The sequence below is a fragment of the Mirounga leonina genome, unplaced genomic scaffold (assembly GCF_011800145.1).
Source record: "Mirounga leonina isolate KUSES-001 unplaced genomic scaffold, KU_Mleo_1.0 Mir_150, whole genome shotgun sequence".
In the NCBI taxonomy this organism is placed as follows: domain Eukaryota; kingdom Metazoa; phylum Chordata; class Mammalia; order Carnivora; family Phocidae; genus Mirounga; species Mirounga leonina.
The window spans coordinates 37,336,118-37,358,236 of NW_023270374.1; the positions used below are offsets into that span (position 1 = coordinate 37,336,118).

General features: G+C 54.8%; 2 protein-coding genes across 10 annotated transcripts in view; one reads left to right on the top strand and one right to left on the bottom strand.

Moving 5' to 3' along the window:
* The window catches only part of NCOA3 (nuclear receptor coactivator 3), a 132,419-nt gene extending 127,876 nt beyond the window's left edge, over positions 1 to 4,543 (top strand). For all 7 annotated transcript variants that reach the window (XM_035006496.1, XM_035006495.1, XM_035006499.1 and 4 more), the window contains 3 exons: positions 163 to 337; positions 670 to 811; positions 1,109 to 4,543. In XM_035006496.1, the coding sequence (XP_034862387.1) occupies positions 163 to 337; positions 670 to 811; positions 1,109 to 1,120 (329 nt within the window). In that variant the 3' untranslated portion in view covers positions 1,121 to 4,543. The remainder of the gene's footprint in view (positions 1 to 162; positions 338 to 669; positions 812 to 1,108) is intronic.
* Positions 4,544 to 4,596: 53 nt separating this feature from the next.
* Positions 4,597 to 22,119, bottom strand: part of SULF2 (sulfatase 2) — a 116,064-nt gene continuing 98,541 nt past the window's right edge. For 2 of the 3 annotated variants that reach the window (XM_035006502.1, XM_035006503.1), the window contains exons 9-21: positions 21,284 to 21,340; positions 20,684 to 20,813; positions 18,814 to 19,006; positions 11,570 to 11,798; positions 11,340 to 11,436; positions 10,881 to 10,975; positions 9,916 to 9,975; positions 9,366 to 9,535; positions 9,023 to 9,165; positions 7,859 to 7,982; positions 7,142 to 7,175; positions 6,886 to 6,939; positions 4,597 to 5,999 (exon numbers count right to left, since the gene is read on the bottom strand). In XM_035006502.1, coding sequence (XP_034862393.1) covers positions 5,969 to 5,999; positions 6,886 to 6,939; positions 7,142 to 7,175; positions 7,859 to 7,982; positions 9,023 to 9,165; positions 9,366 to 9,535; positions 9,916 to 9,975; positions 10,881 to 10,975; positions 11,340 to 11,436; positions 11,570 to 11,798; positions 18,814 to 19,006; positions 20,684 to 20,813; positions 21,284 to 21,340 — 1,417 coding nt within the window. In that variant the 3' untranslated portion in view covers positions 4,597 to 5,968. The remainder of the gene's footprint in view (positions 6,000 to 6,885; positions 6,940 to 7,141; positions 7,176 to 7,858; positions 7,983 to 9,022; positions 9,166 to 9,365; positions 9,536 to 9,915; positions 9,976 to 10,880; positions 10,976 to 11,339; positions 11,437 to 11,569; positions 11,799 to 18,813; positions 19,007 to 20,683; positions 20,814 to 21,283; positions 21,341 to 22,119) is intronic. The other variant, XM_035006504.1, reaches the window with a different exon arrangement.

Consider the following 22,119-nt stretch of genomic DNA (forward strand, 5'->3'; position numbering starts at 1 on the left):
TTGTCTTCTCAGTGAGAAGCAAGAGGAACTGGCAGGCAGTAGCTTGCGGCACTGTCTTCACCTGCCTTTAGAAGAGAACATAAAGTTTCTGTAGAAAACGGAGACTCTGAGGAAGGTCCCCCTTGAGCGTTGCAATTTCTTTTTCTTCCTTCTTTTTTAAAGGAATGGGACAGCAACCAGATCCGGCCTTTGGTCGAGTGTCTAGTCCTCCCAATGCAATGATGCCCTCAAGAATGGGTCCCTCCCAGAATCCCATGATGCAGCACCCTCAGACCACACCCATGTATCAGTCCTCGGAAATAAAGGGCTGGCCGTCAGGAAACTTGGCCAGGAACAGGTGAGGAACAGGGACTTGAAAAGTCATTCATGTTCTAGCGCCCAAAATACAGGCAAGTATCCTCTGCATTTTTCAGTCAAGCCTGAGTGGATGGAGAGATCAAAAGGCCTGGGTTCATATTAGAAAGTGTGTTATTTGGCTCCTCCATTTTGAGACTCCTTCCTGCCCTCCACGTGTCCACAGGCAGCTGTGGAAACACAGAAGGCAGGGGCAGTCTTCTCCCTCGGGTTCTCTGCTGAAGCAGAGACATTTGACAGAATCGTGGTGGTCTCTATGTGCATGTCGGTTGTGACTAGAGTGACCCGTGTGGTAATCTCACACTTTGTTTACAGCTCCTTTCCCCAGCAGCAGTTCGCCCACCAGGGGAGCCCTGCAGCGTACAGTATGGTGCACATGAATGGGAGCAGTGGTCCCATGGGACAGATGAACATGAACTCCATGCCCATGGCTGGCATGCCCATGGGTCCTGATCAGGTATGGGGGGGGTCTATCCCTTCCTGTTCTCAGAAAGTTTGTCCTGTTCTCTGGAGAGAGCCAAAGCTTCATCTGTAGTCTAAAGGACCTCAGCAGGTTTTTAACTTGGGCATAGAACTCAAAACTAGAGTCATTGAAATACTTGTGGTTTGAAGGCACTGGGCCATTCAGTACCTTTGGTAATGTGGCTTAATCTAAGGGATCTGAATCTGTCAGCCACAGTCCTGTTGCAGGCGCTGTGGATTCTGTGTTGTACAGAGCGTGTGTTTTACTCACGTGTCTTCTGGTTGTTAACAGAAATACTGCTGACACCCTGTACATCAGGACCTCCAAGGAAATCACTGTACAAAATGACCCGGCACTGGGATTATCGGGAGTAAAGAATCATTGTCCTGCACACCCAGCTCTGAGGAAAGAACCAGCTTTGAACTCTGGGAAGGGTATTCCGAGTGATGCCATTTCAGCAGGACTGGGTTTGAAGTGGACATGCGATGTCTCTCTGTATTATTCCTCCTCCTGTGTGTCATGGAGTTCAAAACAAATATTTTTGGCATTCTGCCTCTTAGGAATGGGATTCTGGAGGTACGGAGTGTTACTGATCCCGAAACTCTCTTGTGTCCCTTCTTTCTGCCTGGCTGTCAGAGTGTTTCAGATAAATGTGGGTGGGCTAGAGAACCTCGGAGAAGCCCAGAGAGGCAAGGAGGTCTGGTTTCTCCAGTGGCAGTACTGGGTGGAGAGCACAGTCGCGGCCTTCACGTGTCCTTCTCACGACCAGATAGTTCTGTGTCCTCACCTGACTCTGTCCCGAGAAGTTGGCCTTTCTGAATTCTTGTCTTCTAATGATGGTGTTGAGTTGTTCCAGCCCTGTTCTTGACTGTCCTGGACTTTTTCCTGAGTAGGAACTTCCTCTGTCCCTAACTGTCCTGTAATACTTCACCTCCAGGGGCTGTCCTTGATGTCACATGGCTTTGCGGAAGGGACAGTGAGATGACAGTATTTAGTTGCAGCAGTAGCAATTTTTCACATGCTAACGTGCAGCCGAGTGCACTTTATTTAAAAAGTAATGGATAAATGCAATATTCTTGAGGTCTTGAGGAATGGTGAACCACATTCCCGGTTTTTGTCTGAACTAATCCGTTGGACACGAGCGATGGTTTTTGTTGTTGTTGAAAGTACTGGTGTCACCCTTTGCCTATATGGTAGAGCAATAATGCTTTTTGAAAATAAACTGCAGAAAACCCAAGGCCAGGTACTGCATTCTGAATCAGAATTTCGCAGTGTTTCTGTGAATAGATTTTCTTTTGTAAATACGGCCTTTAAGATATTGTATTATGTAAAATATGTATATACCTTTTTTGCAGGTCACAACAACTCATTTTTACAGAGTTTGTGAAGCTAAATATTTAACATTGTTGACTTCAGTAAGCTCAGTGCGGTGAGGCTACGCACAGACGTCCCCTGAATTTTGTGGCCTGGGCGAGGGCATGGTGGTCGGAGCCCCCCTCCCCCATGCTCTGGTGTTAGAGGCCTCTCTCTTTTCAGTCTCTTAATCTAAATGCTTTTTAAAAAGATCATTTGTTTAGATGTAGGAGTTTTAAATTTGTCTTTTAAATTCCTCTACCAGAACTAAGCACTTTGTTAATTTTAGGGGAAAGAATAGATATGGGGAAATAAACTTTTAAAAAAAGATACGAAGAATTTTAAAAGATCAAGCAATTTGATTTAAAAAAGAATCTTGGATTTTAAGTGGTCCATAAATTAAACAATAGCAATTCACGGTATTTTGTTTTTTAATCGAGTATGTTGCCTCTTCATCCACTGTAGGAGTGCTCTAAGGTTTTGGTTGCTAGGACCCAAATCCCACATTGAGATCTCAGGAGTAGACCCCTTGATGTGTGTTTTCTAGTGTCTGCTCGGTTGTCACTCGGAGGCGGCACGCTCCTTGTCCCTGAGAACCGGAACAGCCGCCAGGTGGTGTCTCAGGGAGCTCAGCCTCCAGGGCGGCCGGGTCTGCAGCTTCTGAGCTGCGGTCTGGCTGAGCTAGTGCCTTTGCACTCCCTGCCACCGCCCCTTTCTGCTCTTGCCAGGCTTAAGACACTTGTCCCAGTCCGTTGGGAATAGAGAGAAAAGTCAATTTTAATTCCTTTTATCTGGTTTACTTTATTAGCTTCAAATAAATAGTTGAATGAAATTGGATTTTAAAATGTCTGTGAATTTCAAAGGTCTGTGGCTAGCTTTGGTGTCAATTTCCTAGCAATAACCGAGAGCCAGTTAATTTTTCTTTTATTTCATACATGTTTAGCCAATTTTTCTAGGTGTCTCTGAAGGTAAGATCATTTAATTTCTTTGACTTATGCATAAGTGAAACCTGTATTTCCAGAACCACCACTGGAACAGATTTGGGTTTGACACCCTCTCCCCCACCTCCTGGTTAAAAATAAATCGAACATTGTAAATCCATCAACTTCCATCATAGTGGCCTGTACTTTTCAGATAACATATCCTCCTGTCTGGAGACAGAGATGTAGCTGAGTAAGAGTCTCGGTCTTTTTAGATAGAATTGTGTCACATATATCTGAACCTTTCTTGTTTTAAGTCATGTGTGTGGGGAGAAACGGAATGGTGCTCTTACCTTTCTTGACTTTTAAAAATTACAAACAAAAAATACAAAGTTTTGTGATTCTTTTCCTCAGTCCCAACTCCAGGCTAACTGGAAGGCAGCACCCCCTTTTTATATGGGAAAAAAAGGAGAAAGTTTATTATAAGTTTTTATATTTTCTACTTGTTCATTTTATTGGTGCAAACTTAAGAATTTGATTTTCTTCTAATAGATGCCGTCTTTTGAGATAATTTGTTTTTACCTTTATTGCCCTTTTATCTTTTTTGGATACTTCTCTTTGTACTCCTGCTGCCTACCTCTCCTTACCCCCACCCCCCACTTTTTTAAACCTTGGTATTTGTTTCATCTGCTTTTAGAATGTGCGATATTTCCAGTACCTACTTTTTTGCTGAATCCAAAGATATATAAATATAAATATATATATTTTATAAAGATCAAAATGATATAAAGGAGATACGTTTCTTCTTAAAAAAAAACAAATAGAAATTCATTGTTAATGTTCATATTATGATGCCACTTTTCTAAATCATGCATCTTGATGGAAAAGGTGTAAATATCAATCACCAGGACTGCTTAGTTAATTGGTATTTAATATCTAGGTGAGTTGGGGGTATGGGGTGGGGGAGTACAGAACGTACTTGGCTTGCTGTCCTCGAAAGGACTGCCAGTTGTCCATATGCCTGTCCAGTTCCATGCGTTTTGTTCACGAGTGGGGGCGTCATAGGAGTAAAGCCTGTAGGACAGACGAAACCCCCTGCTTCGGGGGAGCAAGCTGCTGTTGAGCTCCCAAGGTCAGCTGTTTAATGAGCGAGGTGGTTTTTTCTTTCCTTCTTTCTCTCTCTTTCCAATATGTGGAATTTCGATGATGGAAATGTCATTCTGAGAGCAATATTTAAAATTCTCAGGAATTGACTTATAGTATTGAGAATGAATTCAGTTTCAATCAAGTTTACATTAAATGTTGCTTTTAAAAATCTGAATCGTTCTTTACACTGCAAAGAATCCAGACCACATGGGATAACTTACGAGATGGTTGAGTGGTAAGCTCTGACGACTGCTTTGCTTATCATTTTGGATGTCATTGTAAATAAAGGTTTCTATTTAAAATTGAAGCCTAAGAGCTTCTTTCTCTTTTCTTTTTTTTTTTTTTTTAAATCCCGATTGGATTAAGGAATCCTGTTTCAAATTATTCTAGCAATCTCTCTAAGGTTAACAGAACGCTGGAAAAGCACAGAGCTGTTCTCAAAGGTGAGCACTTTGGGGTCCTCTTCACCGTCTGTTTGGTGAGAAGCACATCAGGCTGGGTGATGGCCGAGGAGGGAGGATCCTCCTGTTTCTTGCTCCTGGCCTCTGACCGCTATCTATCTTTGCCGGGCTGGACAAGCTGGTGCACAGAGAGGGGTTGGCTAATACGGTGAATTGCTTTGCAGTCAATGAACATTTTTAAAAAAGTGAGGTCCTGAAGCGGGTGTAATGTGAGACTTACCTGCAAGGTTCCTGGAGTATGATAAATTTTTGTCATTAATTTATACCCATCTGTTCCCCCTTGGAAAAACCTAAGTGTCTCCTTCCAAAAGGGTGTTGACTGCTTTTTTAAAAAAACCAAGCACACCAAAAAACTCCCAAGAACGGCCTTTTACAAAATGTTAAAGGTTACCTCATATGAACTGCTGGTCGTTGGTTGGGACTTTGAACACTGTATGACAATACTTAGACTACAAAATTTCTTTACAAATACAATTTTGTTAAAACCTGGGACATAACATACATCAACTTCGTTTCTTTCCAGTACTTTAAAAAACGTCAGTTCTGGGACAGTTAACAAAGCAATACTGGCAGAAATGGTATCTGGTCAGGAATAGAAATGTCCACAACTGCAAGGGGTTTTCGTTACACTGGCCACAGACCATTTATTGACACCACCACTCTCGAAAACTGGGTTTTCTTACTAGATTCCCCTGCGAGTCCCCACGCTGGTTACACGTAAATAGTCTCCTATGTACAGTGAAGTCCGTTTCTTCAGAGACAGCCTGCATCATGGTGCTCGATGAAAGTCCCCTCTTCTGTGCTGCTGAGTCCTTGTCGAACTCGGCCCCGTTTCCAAACGTCCGCAAGTTGCGTCTGTCCTGCTGCAGCCTTAGGTCCTCCTTTGTGACGAACCAAAAGAACAAGAGGATTTAAAACAGGGTCGTTCTTCCCCTAGGATTTTAAAAAAAGTTCCAGTGACTTAACACCGTTGGGGGAAATTTCCAAAGAAAATCTTTCTCCTTTGGAAGCCTCTCAGAGAGGGTTAGTGGTGACCGTTGGATCCGAAAATGCCTTTTGTGCAGCTGGTGAGGTATAATCCAAAGCAAAAGCAGGGGCAGAAGCGGACTTCCTGAAAATTCACGGCTCCCGATGGCTGTCTTCCAGAGCGTGCCATGCTGACGGAAAGCAGGTCCCGTGACTCAGGCCCCCCTGGCCAGGAGCCCAGACCCGCCTGAAATGGGTCGGTTCGGTCAGATGGCGCCTCTGGTCTGGAGGCCCGCCGGCTGCTTCTAACCTTCCCAGCCTTCCCACAGCTGTCCCCTGCGGAGCAAAGCAGACCCCTCTTAGTGCCTGAGGAGGCAGCCCCGACGCGGCTGAGCGCGCTTTGCCACAGGGGAGAACTGCCAGGGCCCTGAGCAAGGGCCTGCTCCCACCCGGTCACCCCGACTTCCAGCGGCGGCTTGCATGCTCCGTGGCCGGCGGAGGCTGCACTGGGGACATGACCCGAGAGATGATGTGCTTTAATTCTGGGAGCGCCAAAGAACTGCCTGGCCTGCCCATTAGTATTGTCCTAAGAAGCCACAGGCGGTTTCTGTGCGGAGAAAGAAGGGAGAGCACAGATGGGAGGCTGCGCACGGCAGCGCACCAGGGGGGTCCGTCGGCCTGCATGGTAATCTAATGTCAAATGAATGGCCAATGTGAATTAAAAATCCTCACACATATCTGCGTGTTTGGATTTTCACGGTGAACTGGAGGATCCAAGCCGCATCCCACTGGTGCCGTTCCCTTTAGACTCAAGGTGGCCCTTTCAGGTCGCCCCAGTCTCAGCCCTTCAGCAGCCTCTCTGGCGCTGGAGGGAGACTTCGGGGCATGGATATTTTGGGGGCCATTTCATGAGGCCGCCCCTGCTGCTGACATGGACCAGTTAGCCCTTCTGCAGCCACAGCCTTCGAGATGTCTGACAGGTGTAACGTTTACACGCTTCTCAACCTCTAAGGACTACATTGAGTCTTCCAGGCCCAGATTATGCTATAGAGAACAAGCGCGTGAGACAAGGTATTAATCTAAAACACAGACCTTCCTGCTCCCTGCTCGTGACACGAACAGAGACAGGATTACGAAAGAAATGGCATGCACACAGAACGGCTTCGGCAGAACGAAGCAGGGCAGACCAGATCTCTGTTTGTAAATTGTTTCCTCCACTCACAGCGATTTGGAAGAAGGTCTCTTCATCTCTGGCCACTTTCGACGCTGAAACTGCCTAAGTTTTCGGGTGTCAAAAAGAGAGGGCGTGTTGGCCTCACCCAGAAAGAGCCTCCCCCTTCCCTGGTGGGCGCTCCAGGCCCCTGGCAGACCAGAGAGCGGGCAGGGCCTCAGCCTGACTCGCGCCACCTCAGAGGTTGGACCACAGGATGGGCCAGCCTAGCGGAACGGTCTCGGGCTTTAACAACAAAACCAGGTACCTGTATTGCTCATAGCTTCCTCCATCTTTAAGTCCTAAATGAGACAGAAATGAACAAAAGAGAAACTGAGTTTGGGGCAAAAATGGCACCAACAATGACAACTGCTTTATAACTGCCTTTTCTGTTTTTGTCATTCATGACGTTGACAGTGTCCCCTCGGGCAGGTGGAGTGGCTGAATCCTGACGTGAGTGTTCCCCGAGACTCACGTAGCCTGGGGATTGCCTGTCCTCTAATGTCACCAGCTGAGGCACCCTGATGTATCCGTTCAACAGTAACCTGGGGCGTGGTCCCGGTCGGGGAGGCAGATATAGGCAGGGACACAGAGGACAGGAAGCCACGGGCCCCAAGAGCGGGGCAGCGGGGAGATCCTGTGGCTCGGCTCTGGGCAAGCTTCCTAGAGCATCGGCGGCCTGACCAAGCGTGTGGGCTTTGGGATCAGCCGGCCCGGCCGTGTGACTCCTCCCAGACGGTTGTCACGGGGTGATCAGATACTGACTGTGAGACCCGTAGCACGGTGACCAGCACAGCGTGATCGCGGAGCGTCGGGACTGACAGCAACACAGCACTTGGTGCATGTTAGGGAGGGGATGTTGTACCACTGGTGAGGATTCACCAGCCCCTGGTGGTGCCCGGCCCTTCGGACTAGACTGACCCCCTACATTCCTTCCAGCGGTAACCCTGCTCCCCACAGGCCCCACGTCGGAGCGCCTCCTCACCCAGGTCCATGTTCCGAGTCCGGGGGTTGCACTGCTTGTAACCCTTGCAGCTCCTCAGCTCCATGAGCTGCACATGGAGCTGGTTGAGGACGTCCCGGTCCAGTGTATTCACCGCATTCATCAACTGGTTGGAACAGAGGTTTCAACAAGGTGAGCGCAGGGACCCCCACCAGCTTCCACCACCGAGGGCACTTCCTCCAGGCAGGTTGGGAGCAGGGGTGCTGGGGGCCAGGGGCCTTTACTCTGCAGGAGCTGGAGTTGGGGACAGTCTGGACTGACTCGTGCCCTCTCCCCCAGGACAGAAGGACTGCTGTGAGCGGCGGCTCCGGCCACTCAGTGTGGCCACTCTCCCCTCTAGCTCCAGACCGTCATCCACAGCCCCTCAGCGCCACCTGACTGCTAAGCTGCCACTTGCGGAAGGGATGGGGAAGGGATGGGTCAGGGTCCTGGGTCCTTGCCCACTCTGGGAGCTACTGGTGACAACGTGCACGCTGTGCCACCCGCTTGTGTAAAATACGGGGATGGCCTACCTGGGCAGAAAGACCGGCAGCCTGTATGGTGGTTAAAGACCAAGTTAAAGACCAAAGAGAGTGGGGCTGCTGGCCTTTAAAAGTCAGGTTTCGGATAAAATGACTAGAGACACCGAGACTGGACAGACCGAGGCCACACTGCTGGGAAGCTCCAGTGCGGAAGAGCTCAGTGGGGACCGGCCATTTCAGAGGGGACACACCCAGGCCGCTCACCAGAGACCGGTGGCACCCATCTTACATGTTCTGGGCCATTGGGCCCATGTCTTCCAATGATTAATACTCGGAGACACTTAGGCAAGTGCCCGGCATGTCGTGAGTGCTGGCTGTGGCCCGTTTACCTGTGTGGTCCCCGTAGGCCCCCGAGTGTGCAGGGTTTGGTCTGACCCTCGGGACCCCCCCCAAAGCCCTCCAGTTCTAGGAGCCTTCACACTTAGCCCTAAAGGCTGCTTCACCACTGGCAGGTGCCTATGGAGGGAGAAGCCGTTCAAGACCCAGATTCCAGGGGCAGGAGGACGCACCGAGTCCCTTCTGAACCCCCTCCTCCTGCCTTCGGGGCTCAGGGGGACTTGGAAGATGTGCTGTCCCTTGCTCAGGGGGCCCCCATCCCCGCTCCTGCAGCCTGTGTTGTGTGTACCTGGTAGGGATCCGTGTTGAGATCAAAGTACTCGAGGAAGCCCGTGGCGAATTCGCAGAAGAGGAAGTTGTGGGTCTCGTTGATGGTCCTCATGCACCAGTAGGTGTTGTTGTTGGCGCTGGTGCAGGCGCAGAATGGCCCCACTGCCAAGGGAAGGGGGGGCCGCACCCGGTGAGCAGCCCACAGGAGTTCCGCCTGGGACCCGGGGCCCCCTTCTGCCCCCAGGGCTTGTGACCCCCGCAGTCCTGGGCCGAGGCGGGGCGGGGGCGGGGCCGGGTGGGGGCGGGGCGGTCCCCGTGCGGCCCGGAGCAGCCCCCCCGCCCGTGCCTGCCCGCTCGCTCACGGGTCCAGAGCGGCGCCGTCTGCCAGTGCTGGTTGTCGTGGGTGAAGCACGTAAGGCCCGGCATGCTGCACGTGTCGTTGTTCTGCAGGCGCTTGAGCAGCTTGCGAAGTTTCTTCTTGCGCTTCTGCTCTCGCAGCAGCCACACCTTGTCCTTCTCCTGCAGGCCCTTCCTAGGGGCACACAGGGCCACACCCTTCACACCTCCCTCCGCCCCCACCTGCAGCCGCCTAGGGGTCCGGGACCCTGAGCCTCTGCTCTTCCCGCCCGAAGTGGGGCGCACTGCCGTGGAGGGTCCCCCAGGCGAAGGACCCCTGGCCAAGACCCACTGCGGCTCTGAGGCCGCGCTGGGGGCCAGGCCGAGGGTCCGCCCCCGCAGCCTGCTCCGCCCCCGCCCGCCCCGGGTAGGACCCCCTCCTGCCACAGGGGGGCGTCGGAGAGCCGCTCTGGGATCCCGCCTTTTCAAGGACTGCCGCGTACCCCGCAGGGAAGGGCCAGCACCTCTTTCCTGCTCCTGTGGGCTTAGCTCCCCTGAGCCTTAAGCTGCCCTTACCTGAAAGGATGCAGACTGGAGCCTTTGTGCTTGAGGCGGCCTTTGTGCTGGGGGTGGTAACTGTAACAGACCCCGGGTGGCCGAAGCTGCTTACAGGGCAGCTCCTGGGAAGGGCGTGGTGCAAACCGCGGTCCCCTGGGACCCCCGGCCCGCTTTCTGGGGCAGTGCTGGGGTGGGAACCACCGCCGGGGCGGCAGCTGCCTGGCTGGCCGGCCCCTTGCCCTGGAGGCCGGCTGGGGGGCCCTGGGTGGGTGTAAGTCAGCAGCACTGGACGCTGGGCTGGCATCTCCAGGTCGGGTGCCCCCCCGACCCCTGCCCACCGCATGCTGGCTCAGGGCCAGCCCTTTCTGAGAAGGGGGCACACTGGTGCAGGAGCCACTGGCCACCTGTGGCTCTTCCCATTTACATCAAAGCGCAAGTTCAGTTCCCCTGTCACCCTGGCCACACTTCAAGAGCACAAGAGCCCCGCGTGGTTGCTGGCTGTCATACTGGGTGGCGTAGACGCAGCCCGGCTCCAGCGTCGCAGAATTTCGGCTGGACAGCGACCCCCAGGCCGCAGTTCCCCGAGTTGGCAATGTGGACCCTGGGCCAGGAGGGCTGTTTCCGGAAGGGCAGTCCGCACAGGCACCTCCCCTCCTGGGAACCAGTCCCCCCCCCCCGCCCCCCCCCCCCCCCCCCCCCCCCCCCCGGCACCCCGCCGCCCCCCCCCCCCCCCCCCCCCCCTGCAAGAGCCTGCCTCCATGAGCAGGTGCGTCTGGCCGGCTCCCCGGGCCGCGGTCTGTGCCCACTGCAGGCAACGGGCATGTGAGTGCTCACTGGTTTTTTGTTCTCCCTCTGAGGGAGGAGACAGGGCTCTAAAGATCCTGAAAGGAGCCCGGGAGGGGAGGCTGTGTCCCCAGCAGTGTCCTGCAGGAGCACAAGGGGCCTTTCTGGGGTGTCCTGGCTGCTCTTCGCTGCCTCCTCACCTGATTTTGTGACAGTCACATTCCTCGGGCCGCTTTTTCTTCAGGTGACCCCGGACTTCCCGCAGGTTCTTAATTTTGTTCTGCAGGGTTTCGATCTGAGGCAGAGAGCAGGAGAGGAGGCTATGAAACTCTGGGGCGCTGGGGGAGAAGGGACGGCCTGGGGCCGAGGGGCCCTGGGTTCCACCTGCTGAAGGGGCCAGGCTCGTGAGGACCAGCTGAGCCCACCGAGGCCTTGTCGCCCCCAGGCTCGTTGAGAGGACTGGCTGTGGCGGGAGCATCTGTGAGTGAAGCGCGGTCCTGGAAGGACAGTCCTTGACTACACTGTCCTCCCCTGCAGCCTGGAAGTGGCCTGTCAGATGCCCGAGGATCCTGGGCAGGCCTCTGTCCCTCCCGGGGTGGCTGGTGGTCCTGCCCAGCTCAGGGTGGGGGGAGAGTGCTCCCGGCCCAGAACCTCCTCACCTCGTGGTCGATGTGCAGCTTGTGATCTTTCCAGGCCTGCAGGGACTTGTACAGATCCAGGTCACACTGGACCGTGTCGTTCTCGAGGATGTAGCACCTGCTCGAGAGAAGGGGCCACGTGTGCTCTGAGGGGCTGAGGGGGACCAGCCAGGGGCCCGAGGTGTGGGCTTCCACCCACCCCCAAGGCCCCAGCTGCCCCCCACACCCCTGCCCTCCGCCTGGACTCTCACCGGTGTGTCACTTTAATGGGGTTGGGGGCTGAGTAGTCTGGAAGGCCCCCGGTGCCACTGAAGTCTCCGCCGTCCTTGTCGTCTGGGTCCTCAGGGGCCCCTGGCCAGTGCCGCTTGGTAAGGTTGTGGGGCTGGGATGTGTCGTCCAGGCCTGTGCGGTGAACCCCGCCATCCATCTCGATGGCCACCGAGCGGATGGAGCGGTTCCGGGCATAGCTGGTCTTGTACTCTGTGGGCGTTGGCGGGTGGTTGGGTTAGTGGGGCTGGACAGGCTGGCCGGTCCCTCTGGGCAGCGGCCCATTGATCCCGAGACTTGAGGGCTCCTGAGACCTACCTGCCCAGGAGGCAGGACCTGGAGGGAGCCCAGTGGGAAGGACCACACGATGATTCAATTGGGAAAAACTGAAGGCCCAGAGCTAAGGAGGATGTGGCTTGAGATGATGCCCAGAAAGAGCTATGTGGGGACACATGTGGTCCATCTGTGTGATGGAATGTTTGGCCACAGAGGAACGAGGCCATGATGTACGCTACCATGTGGGTGGGTGTCCACCACACGACGCTCCGTGAATGCAGGCATGAGAGGTCCCATGTTTTATGGGTCTATTTGTTCAGAATGTCCACAGGAGGTAAAGAAACCAAAAGCAAGTTAATGGTTGCCATGGGATGGGGAGACAGTACTGGGGTTCCCTCTTGGGGGTGATGGAAGGTTCTGGAATTAGAGGTGGTGGGTGCACTACACTGTGAATGTAGTACATGCTTCTGAATTGTAGACTTTAACATTGTAAAAAAGGTAAATTTTATGGTGTCTGGACCTCACCTCAATAAAAAAAGAAAAAAAAAAACGAACGTGGATATAAAATCATTAAGTAAGGAGATTAAATCGGTAATCAGAAACTTCCCAACAAACAGAAGTCCAGGACCAGATGGTTTCACTGGTGAGTTCTACCAAACATATAAAGAATTAATAATACCAGTCCTTCTCAAACTCTTCAAGAAAGAGAGGAGGAGGGAACACTTCCAAACTCATTTCATAGGCCAGCATGACTCTGATATCAAAACCAGACAAAGACACCACCAGAAAAGAAAATTATAGGCCAGTTTCCACATGAACATAGATGCAAAATCCCTCAGCAAACCGAATTCAATACATGAAAAGGATCAAACACCACGATAAGGACGGTTCACCATCTGCCAACCAAGCTCTATCGTGATACACCACATTTAACAAAATGAGGGATAAAAATCATAGGATCATCTCAGTGGATGCAGGAAAAGCATTTGGCAAAATTCAACATCCACTTATGATAAAAACTGTCTGATAAGGACGAAGTTAATATCCAAAATAGATAAAAATTTATACAACTCAATAGCAAAAACCCAAACCATCTGACTAAAAAACGGGCAGAGAATCTGAATAGACATTTTTCTAAAGAAGACATCCAGTTGGCCAACAGGTACATGAAAAGGTGCTCAGCATTGCTCATCGCCAGGGAAACGCACATCAAAACCACAATGAGCTATCCTCTCACTCACACCTGTTAGAATGGCTGTTACCAAAAAGACAAGAAATAGGGGCGCCTGGGTGACACAGTCGGTTAGGTGTCTGCCTTTGGCTCAGGTCATGGTCTCGGGGTCCTGGGATCGAGTCCCTTGTTGGGCTCCCTGCTCAGCGGGGAGTCTGCTTCTTCCTCTCCCTCTGCCCTGCTCATGCTGTCTCTCTGTCTCTCTCTCAAATAAATAAAATCATCAAAAACAAAAACAACAAAAAAACAAAAACGAAAAGACCAACATGGATGGACCTAGAGGACATATAAGGCTAAGTGAAACAAGTCAGAGAAAGACACATACCACCTGATCTCACTTATACGTGGGATCTAAAAATAAACCCAAAACAAAACAAAACCCCGAGCTCATAGATACAGAGAACAGACCGGTGGCTGCTAGAGGTGTGGGGTCGGGAGTGGGCGAAATGGGTGAAGGGGCTCAAAAGGTACAAACTTCCAGTTACAGAATGAGTGAGTCCTGGGGATGCCATGTAGGGGATGGTGACTATAGTTAATAATACTGTGTTGCATATTTGCAGGCTCCTAAGGGAGATCTTCAAAATTTTCACAAGAAATAATAAAATTTTTGGCACTGTATGGTGACGGATATGAACTACCTATTGTGATAATTTTGCAATGTCTGCAGGTACCAAATCACTATGTTGCACACCCAAAACTAATATGTTATATGTCCCTTATACCTCAATAAGAAACAAAGACACTAAAAAAACCGCATTAATTTGAACCGGAAAAGAAAAAAGCTAGGTAGCCCGTTCTTCTGGATAGAAAAGGGAGCGGCTCGGGGGGAGGTCTCTCAGCTTCCCCGTCTGATTGGCCAGCAGGGAGCGGGATGCTCTCCCCGGAGCTGGGCAGGGACACAGGGCTCGGAGGCATTTTTTCCAGGCTCTAAGTTGGCTACTGAAAACCGAGGCCATGCAGGCTAAAGCCAGAGCCTGGATTTCTTGCATCTTCTATACATTAAGAGACAAATTTGATCAGGTTGCTAACATTAGAGAAAAGCAGGGGTGGGTGGTCATGTAGGAGTGCAGATTTCGAGCTTCGGAAGAGAGAACCGAAGAAGTGCCTACACTGTCCCCACTGGGTCCACGGGCGGGAGCTGACGCCGTTCCTTTAGACAGGCGGTCTGTTCTGTTGGCCGTGGCCCTCGCCACCCCTCCCTTCTGTCTTAAAACTCCGCACCCTTCACTCAGGCCTGGCCCTGCTGTGCATCCAGTCTGTAACACTGCTGGTCTCCAGGTGCATCTTTCTGCAGAAGGGCCTGGAGCCTGGCTCGGCCCCACGTGTCTGCTGGGCTCCCAGTGGCCACCGGGTGGCGCCTGAGGCCCGAGGCTGGGAACTCCCTGTCCCAGGCAGCCAGGGGGGCCCCTGGGCTGCAGGATCTGCTCTTGCTGCCCCCACTCCTGGGGCAGGTGTTTGTATCTTTCAGTTCTCAGACCCCTTCTATCAGAGTCACACGGGCCAAAGGATCCGGGGGCCCAGGTCCAGGAGAGGCCTCTCTTAGCAAAACCTTGGGCCAGCTCTCGCCTTGGCTTTTTCCTGAGTCCAGTCCCTGTGAAGCCACAGTCCCAGGGCCCCTGATGCACACAGTGTGAACCGCTGTCCCTGTGGGGGCGGCTCATACCTGCCCATGAGGGCTGTGAACTAGACCCACCGGGTTCTTGCTGCCCCTTTTGTCTTGCTTGCTTAGGAGTCAAGTGCTTTGGGTCTTCCCGGCTCCATCCCCCAGCCATACACCCAGAGGTCCCCAAGCTATGGCCTAAGGGCCGAATCTGGCCCTCTGCCCGGTTTTGTAAATAAGCTGAGTCCACAGCTCTTCTCTCGCTCCAGTGACAGAACTGAGAAGTTGAGAGACTGTTCAGCCTGCAAAGCCTCAAATATTTACTCTCTGGTCCTTTGCAGATGAGGCTGCCAGCCCTTGTAAACCTTTGCCTGGACGTGAAGCCACACTCCTCGTTCTCCTGGTCACCCTGGTGGGCTTTGTTTCCAGGGGTCCTAGAGGGGCCCCCGCTGACCCTGCATCCTGGGAACAGAGGGGCTTCATAACCCTGTGGCCAAGAGCGTGGGCTCTGGAATCTGACTGCTCGGGTGCAAATCCTGAGCAAATGTGTGACCCCAGACAATCTGGTTAACTCCCGAGCAGCTGTGTCCTCACGACGGTCCCTGCCCTGCAGGGCTCTTTGCAGCATGACCTGAACAGAACTGGTAACTTCTGCAGCACCTGGAAGTTGGCATCAAGCAACTGCTCTGTGGTTCGAGGGCGCTCGACAGCTGGGACATCCTTGTCCGAGGTCACAAGCGGAGCCTATCTACCTCCCTGGGCCTGGAAAATCCTGGGCCCTGCAGCCTGCTCTCTGGGGCTGGGACCCACAGGGTCTTTGTACTCCCTCTTCCCAGACTGAGAACATGTACAGGCCCGGCTCCTTCCCCACACTTGGCTCTCACTTAGGCATCAGCCAAGTGCCCATCCCAGGGTGGCCAGCCCTCTCCTCCTGGGCACGCCGCTGTGTCATTTCCTCCACGATCTTCCCACTCCGTTAACTTGCTTACACCTTGTCTCACCCACGAGGCCCGATCTGCGTCTCTCTCACTCAACTCTGTAACCTCAGCATCTGGCGCATGGTAGGGCTGCGGGTTTGTTGGGAGCCTAAGTGAGTAGAGAGTGGCCGCCTGGGCCCACCGCCCCGCTCTGGGCTGGCTGGCCCTGCCGGGCTTCCTCACGCCACAGCTGGTGTCCCAGTGGATCATGGCGGGCTGGGGTCTGAGCTGCTCTAAACTGGGGCTTCTCAGCCTCAAAACTGGTGAGATTTGGGGGCCAGATAATCCTTTGTTGTGGGAGACTATCCTGTGTGTTGTGGGATGTTTGCAAGTATCCCCAGCCCCTACCCACCCGATGCCAGGAGCATCCCCCCAGGGGCAAAACTGTGGAGGGGTTGAGCACCCCTCTGAGCTGGCTGCTCAGAAAGGGGCAGAAGTGCTCTGTTGGCAGGCACTTGCAGGAGGACGAATGTGGGGCCAGGGGATGAGGCCTGGGCCCCGATTCAGCTGCGTGACCCGGGCTTTCCTGTGCATTATAAGGAGGGTCCCCGCCTTGGCCCCCGGTTTGCTGTGAGGTGCGTCTAAGACAGAACTTCAGTTACATTGAGCTCAGGTGAGAACTTCGGTTGACTGGAGTCTCAGCTATTTTGGTGCATCTTCTTTCCTCTGAGTATTAATTGGGGGGGAAAAAAAAAGCTTAACTGAGTCACAACTTCTCGTACTATTTGAAGATTATGCATGTGCCATGCGCTGAAGCAAGGAGGTGTCAGCTGTGGAATTCAGTCTGGAAACCAATCCTCTGAGTTGGCTACAAAAGAGCTTGGCAGCGACTCATGGGCCTGTGAGGAGATATAACGGGGGGCCCCCAGCCGGAAGCTCCATGGAGGGACCACCTGCTTGGCGCCGAGGCCCAGCGGGTCAGAGGGGCCTGCCGCTGGACGCCCGGGCCCTCGTTAGGCCACCGTGGAGTATCATTCAGCCTTACAGGAGGAAGGGGACTCTGACCCAGGCAATACCATGGATGACCCTTGGGGACGTTATACTGAGTGAAATAAGCCCGCCCAAGAGGACAAGCACTGCACGATTCCACTTATATGAGGTCCCCAGAGCACTGAGATGCCCAGAGACGGCAACACAAGGGTGGTGGCCAGGGATGGGGAAGGGGGGTGGGGAGTTTCAGCCTAATGGGGACAGAGTTTCAGTTTTGCAAGATGAGAAGCGCTCTAGGGACGGACGGAGGTGAAGGCGGCACGACAGTGTGAAGGTGCTTAGTGCCGCTGAACTGTGCACTTAAAAATAGAGGGGCGTGGGGTGGGGGGTTCCAGGCGGTTCAGTGTCTGACCCTTGGTTTCAGCTCAGGTTGTGATCTCGGGGTTGTGAGATCGAGCCCCACATCGGGCTCCCAGCTCAGTGCAGAGACTGAGATTCTCTCTCCTTCTCCCTCTCCCGCTCATGTTCTCTCTTTCTCTCAACTAAATAACTCTTTTTTTTTTTTTTAAAGATTTTATTCATTTATTTGAGAGAGAGAATGAGATAGAGAGAGTACGAGAGGGAAGAGGGCCAGAGGGAGAAGCAGACTCCCTGCAGAGCAGGGAGCCTGATGCGGGACTCGATCCCGGGACTCCAGGATCATGACCTGAGCCGAAGGCAGTCGCTTAACCGACTGAGCCACCCAGGCGCCCTCAACTAAATAACTCTTAAAAAAAAAATAGTTAGAATAGTAAACTTTGTGTATTTTACCACTATTAGGAACAAAAACACCCAGAACTAAAATCTCTACTAGGCTTTGGTTGTCCTTGGGTCAGGGGGCCCGATGAGTGGGCGGCATGGGAAACTGCCCAGCCCTGGAGGGGACATGTCTGGCCCGCTGACCAGGTCTCACGGAGACCAAGGGCTGGCACCCAGGGGCCTCTGAGCATGTTCCCGGCACAGGTGCATTCTTTTCAGGGAAAGCTGAACCTCGCAACGGGGCCAGGACTAGTCCAGAGTGATGGGAGTTTTGCAGTTGGATCTAGGAGTCCACTTTCTCTGCTCGTTGGCTCTCTGTCCTTCCTCAGCCCCTGCGGGGAGCGAGCCATGAAGTCTTAGATGGCTCCTTGCATTGGCACGGAGGCTCTTTCCCACTCATCCAAAGGACGGTTGATTCTCGTTATTCGAGCTGGTTATGTTCTATAAAGTCACCCGAACACTGAGTTAGCCCACACCACGCCACTGCTCCTAGGGGAAAAGGGGGGTTCGGTTCCTGTGAGCCTCTGGTCACAGCATGTTTGTCAACTGTCAGTACAGAACCTTATCTGTGTGTTTCTGTTTAAAGACACCTCATTTAATAGAAACCGTTGATCCTTTAACACTGAGCTCCCGGCCAACAGCGCTGTGTCTCGTGCCTGAGGGAAGCTTATCTAACCCATGTGTCCTCTCCTTGGGGCACGTCTCAGCCTTCCCGTGCTTGGGGACACCACACAGCACGTCAGCACCAGGCTGAAGAGTGACATCCCCGGGCAAAAGCACAAAATGCAAGAAACGCGATGCTAAACAGCCGTGACAGAGATGCCCCCACACGGTACCAGAGCGGAGGCTGGAAAGCAGGGCATTGCCTCGTTCAAGCTCAGCTGGGCGCGCGCGGGTGGCGGGACTCAGAAATTTCTGCCCCTCCGCACGTGCCGTGAATGACCGAGAAGGCACCCTGAGTACTGACACGGGGGCTACAGGTAAATCACTGCGAGTAAGACCATCTGCAGATAATGAGGATCCTCTCTCTGCCATGGCTCTGCCCTCCAGGCCCGTCCAGAGCCCGACTCCGCTTCCTTGCCCGCGAGGGGCCGACCAAGCACCCAGGCTTCCCGCCAGGTCTCCCCAGCGGCCTCCGCCCGCTCCCGCCCCCTCGCAGCCCACCCAAGTGGCAGCTGGAGGGTCCCTTGAAAACACAGATCTGACCTTGGCTCTTCTGCTCAAAGCCGGCCGCTGGCTTCTGGCCTCTGAGTAAGGGCCGCCGGGCGCCCTCCCGCCCTCCCCCCGGCCTCTCCCGCGGCGGCCCTGCGCAGTGCTCCGCGCGCTCGCGCGTCCTCTTCCCGCCTCGCCGCCGCCCTGTCGCCGCTCCCGGGACGCCACCCGGCGCTGGGACGCGGCCTGCGGGGCCGCACTTACTCTTCTTGAGGAACTTCTTCCGGCGGCCGGCCAGGCTGAGCTTGTAGCCGCCGTCGCAGGCACACGTGTCGCCGCCGCCCGGCGCGCGGTACTTGGGCACCAGGTTGGAGAGCGCCCTGCCCCCGAGGCGCGCGGGGCCCTTGCACTTGTGCAGCTTCAGCTTCCCCGACGCGTCCTCCACGCACTGCCACTTCTGCAAGACACAGCCGGGCCCTCAGGCTCCCGGGCTCGGCGCCGCGCTCCCCATCCAGCCCCGGCCCGGCGCCCGCCGCCCGGCCCTTGCTGCGTGGGACGCGAGCCCCGGCTGCTCGGCGACCGAGGGACGGGACGGACGCACGTCTGCGGGGGGCGGGGCTCACGGCCCCGAGGGGCGGCCGGGTCAGCAGGGCCACGACTGTGTCCTGCCCGTGGCTGACTGTTGGGACTGGTGTCCTCAGGGCTCTAGCTGGGGGGCCAGAGACTGACGCCTCCCCAGCGGGCCCGGGCCCCAACCCCCACCTCCAGGGCTCTTTTCCTCTGGGGCTCGCAACGTGCTCTGATGCCTGCCCCTGGGCCGCCCTGGGACTGCCCGACCCCCAGTCTGGGCGGCGCCGAAAGGATCTGAACAATCCAGGGGGGACAAAGGCCGCTGGCCCAGCACCTCCCTCCTGGTAGCTCCACTGGCGGGATCTCCCCAGCACGCAGCCCCCGGAGGGCAGGGCTTTCTGCTGGGGACATTCAGGGCCATCGCTCCAGGGCCGGGAACCACGCTCGGCAGCCAAGGGAGCAGCGAAACCCAAAGTTCTTGTCCAGAGACACAGACGGGCTTCTTCCCAGACGAGACATCTCCACACACGGGGAGGAGGGTCTGGGGGCTTATGAACAAACAGGGGTGGGGGGCACGGCCATGCGGATGGGCCGGTCCTGAGTCTCGTGGTAAGACGGAGCTGCCCGCGTGGACCCCGTGAGAGAGCCACCCAACCCGCGCCTGGGCCTCGGAAGCCGCGGGCTCTTAGTGAGAAGCGGGACAGGAAGGCCTGGCTTTATTTGTACCTATGGGCGCGGCCCGAGTTACCCCGGGGGAGCTCGAGGACTGAGACAGGGACACACGGCCAGCACCCCTTGGGCGGGGCCACCCTGCCTGCTTCCCTGCCCCCCCACCCCCAGAGCCCACCTCGGAAAAGCCAAGTGCAGACTCCTCCTGCTCTCTCTAAATACTATGTGGTTGTAATTTTCTTTTCTTTTTTTTTTTTTTAAAAGATTTTATTTATTTGAGAGAGAGAATGAGATAAATCATGAGGGTCAGAGGGAGAAGCTGACTCCCTGCCGAGCAGGGAGCCCGATGTGGGACTCGATCCCGGGACTCCAGGATCATGACCTGAGCCGAAGGCCGTCGCTTAACCAACTGAGCCACCCAGGCGCCCCGTGGTTGTAATTTTCTTAACACTTCTCGTGAAATCAGCTCCCTTTTTAAAAACCTTCTTTATTTAAAAAGGCAGCTTCCTGTTTCTCCTCTCACTGGAAAGCCAGCACCGAGAGGCTCCTGTAAAGCGAATTCAAGGGAACTAAGGCAGTATCCGAGGCTATGAACAGGTGCGGAGGCCGGAAAGGGGGCCGAGCGGGGGCTACCCAGGAGCTGAAGCCCCACTTGCCCCGTAGGGCGCTTCTCCTCCCATAGGATCACGACTGAAAGGGAGCTGAGGAAGGAGTCGCTTTCTGAGCGTCACCTGGTATCACCCAGGGGTGTCACACTCGGCAAACACCACGCCTCAGAGGCCCCGGCCTGGCTGGCTCCGCGGACTGAGGGTTGAGGGGCAGCCCCGGGGAGGGGACAGCTCCGGGGCGGGGAGGGAGGACAGCAGCCCCTGGGGCAGCGGCCACACTTCCTCACCTGTCCCAGCTGCTCGCACGCCGTCTGGTACTCCGCGCGCTGACACAAGTCTTTCACGCGCTGGTATTTGGGCAGGAAGTTCTCCTCCTGAGCGTCCACCTTGTCGTTGTCCCTCTTGTGGAGCAGTTTGCTGTGGGGCAGGGAGTGGGACATGCGGCTGGCCTCTGGGCTCCGCAGGAGCGTGCACCTGCTTAGGAGGCGGCCCCCGCGCGGCCCGGGAACTGTCACCATGCAGGACGCGGGTCCCGCCTGGCCACATCCTCTGTGTTAAGAGGCTTAAGAAGCGAGAATTTTATAAGAAACCTCCCAAACTGCATGAACTGGCAATAAATTAGGAAACATTTAAGACATTGTGTAGGCAGGAAAACATGTCTGAAGGGACATGTGGCCTCCAGACGCAAGTTCTGTATCAACCACGGGAACAGGGAGCGGGCTTCCTTTGGGTCCAGGTGGCTGTGGACACAAATCCGAGGGAGTCCCTTTTGGGAGGGACCACAGTGGCTGTCTCCCTCCTGCCCCCACCACAGGGACAGGTGGGGCTGCCAGGAGCTTCCTGGGGTGGGAAAGTCGGGGGGGGGCCCTCCAGCCCCTGGCACTTACCCTCTCTCCACCAGGAAGGAGTCCCGCCAGACCCTCATCTTCTTTTTCAGGTGAAACCTGGAAAAGTAGCACACTTCCACGTTCTCATCAATGTGGGGGCCTCACGCATCCCCCCCCATTCTCCAAGAAGCAGGGATGGTGCCTTGGTTCACAATCAGCACAGACCCGGGGCTCCAGGGGCAGCTGGGGTGGGGGGAGCGGGCCCGGCAGCGGGCTGCGGGGAAGGCTTGGATGCTCCCACCCCTCATGGAGCAGAGCTGCGTCTTCCCCAGAGATGGGGGTCTGAAGGCCCACTGGGAGGAAGTGGCCCGGGTCAAAGGTTTTGGAGTTTTGGGGGGATTTTCTTCTTTGATCCTTTGCAGTTGGATGTGTGTAATCTGGGTGTGCATTTCATACAGTTTCACTCTACTGCTGTTTCCCGGATAGGGGCTCAGGCTGCCGGAGGAAGCCTCCATCCTGCACCCGACTCCCAGGGGCCCCGGCTCCCAAGCCAGCACGCCTCCTGCCCCACATGTGCCGTTTTACAGCCGTACAGCTCAGGAAACCTCATAGTCAAAAGGGAGGAGGCTCTGTGGAGGCTCTGTCCCCCCTTTAGGGGGACCCTCTGAGCTGCAGGAGGGACAAGCAGGAGGCTGTAACCGCACTTTGGGGTGGTGAACCCGGTGGGCAGTCCCAGTGCTGGCCACCAGATGTCGCTGCTGCCATGCCTGTCCCCCGCCAGACTCCGCTCACCCTCCCACCTGCCTAGTTTTTCACATCACCGTTCCCCTTCCTGCTTCCGGGACACCTAGAAATATGGGCCCATCACAGCAGCCGGCGTTAAAGCCTTAGGGCGC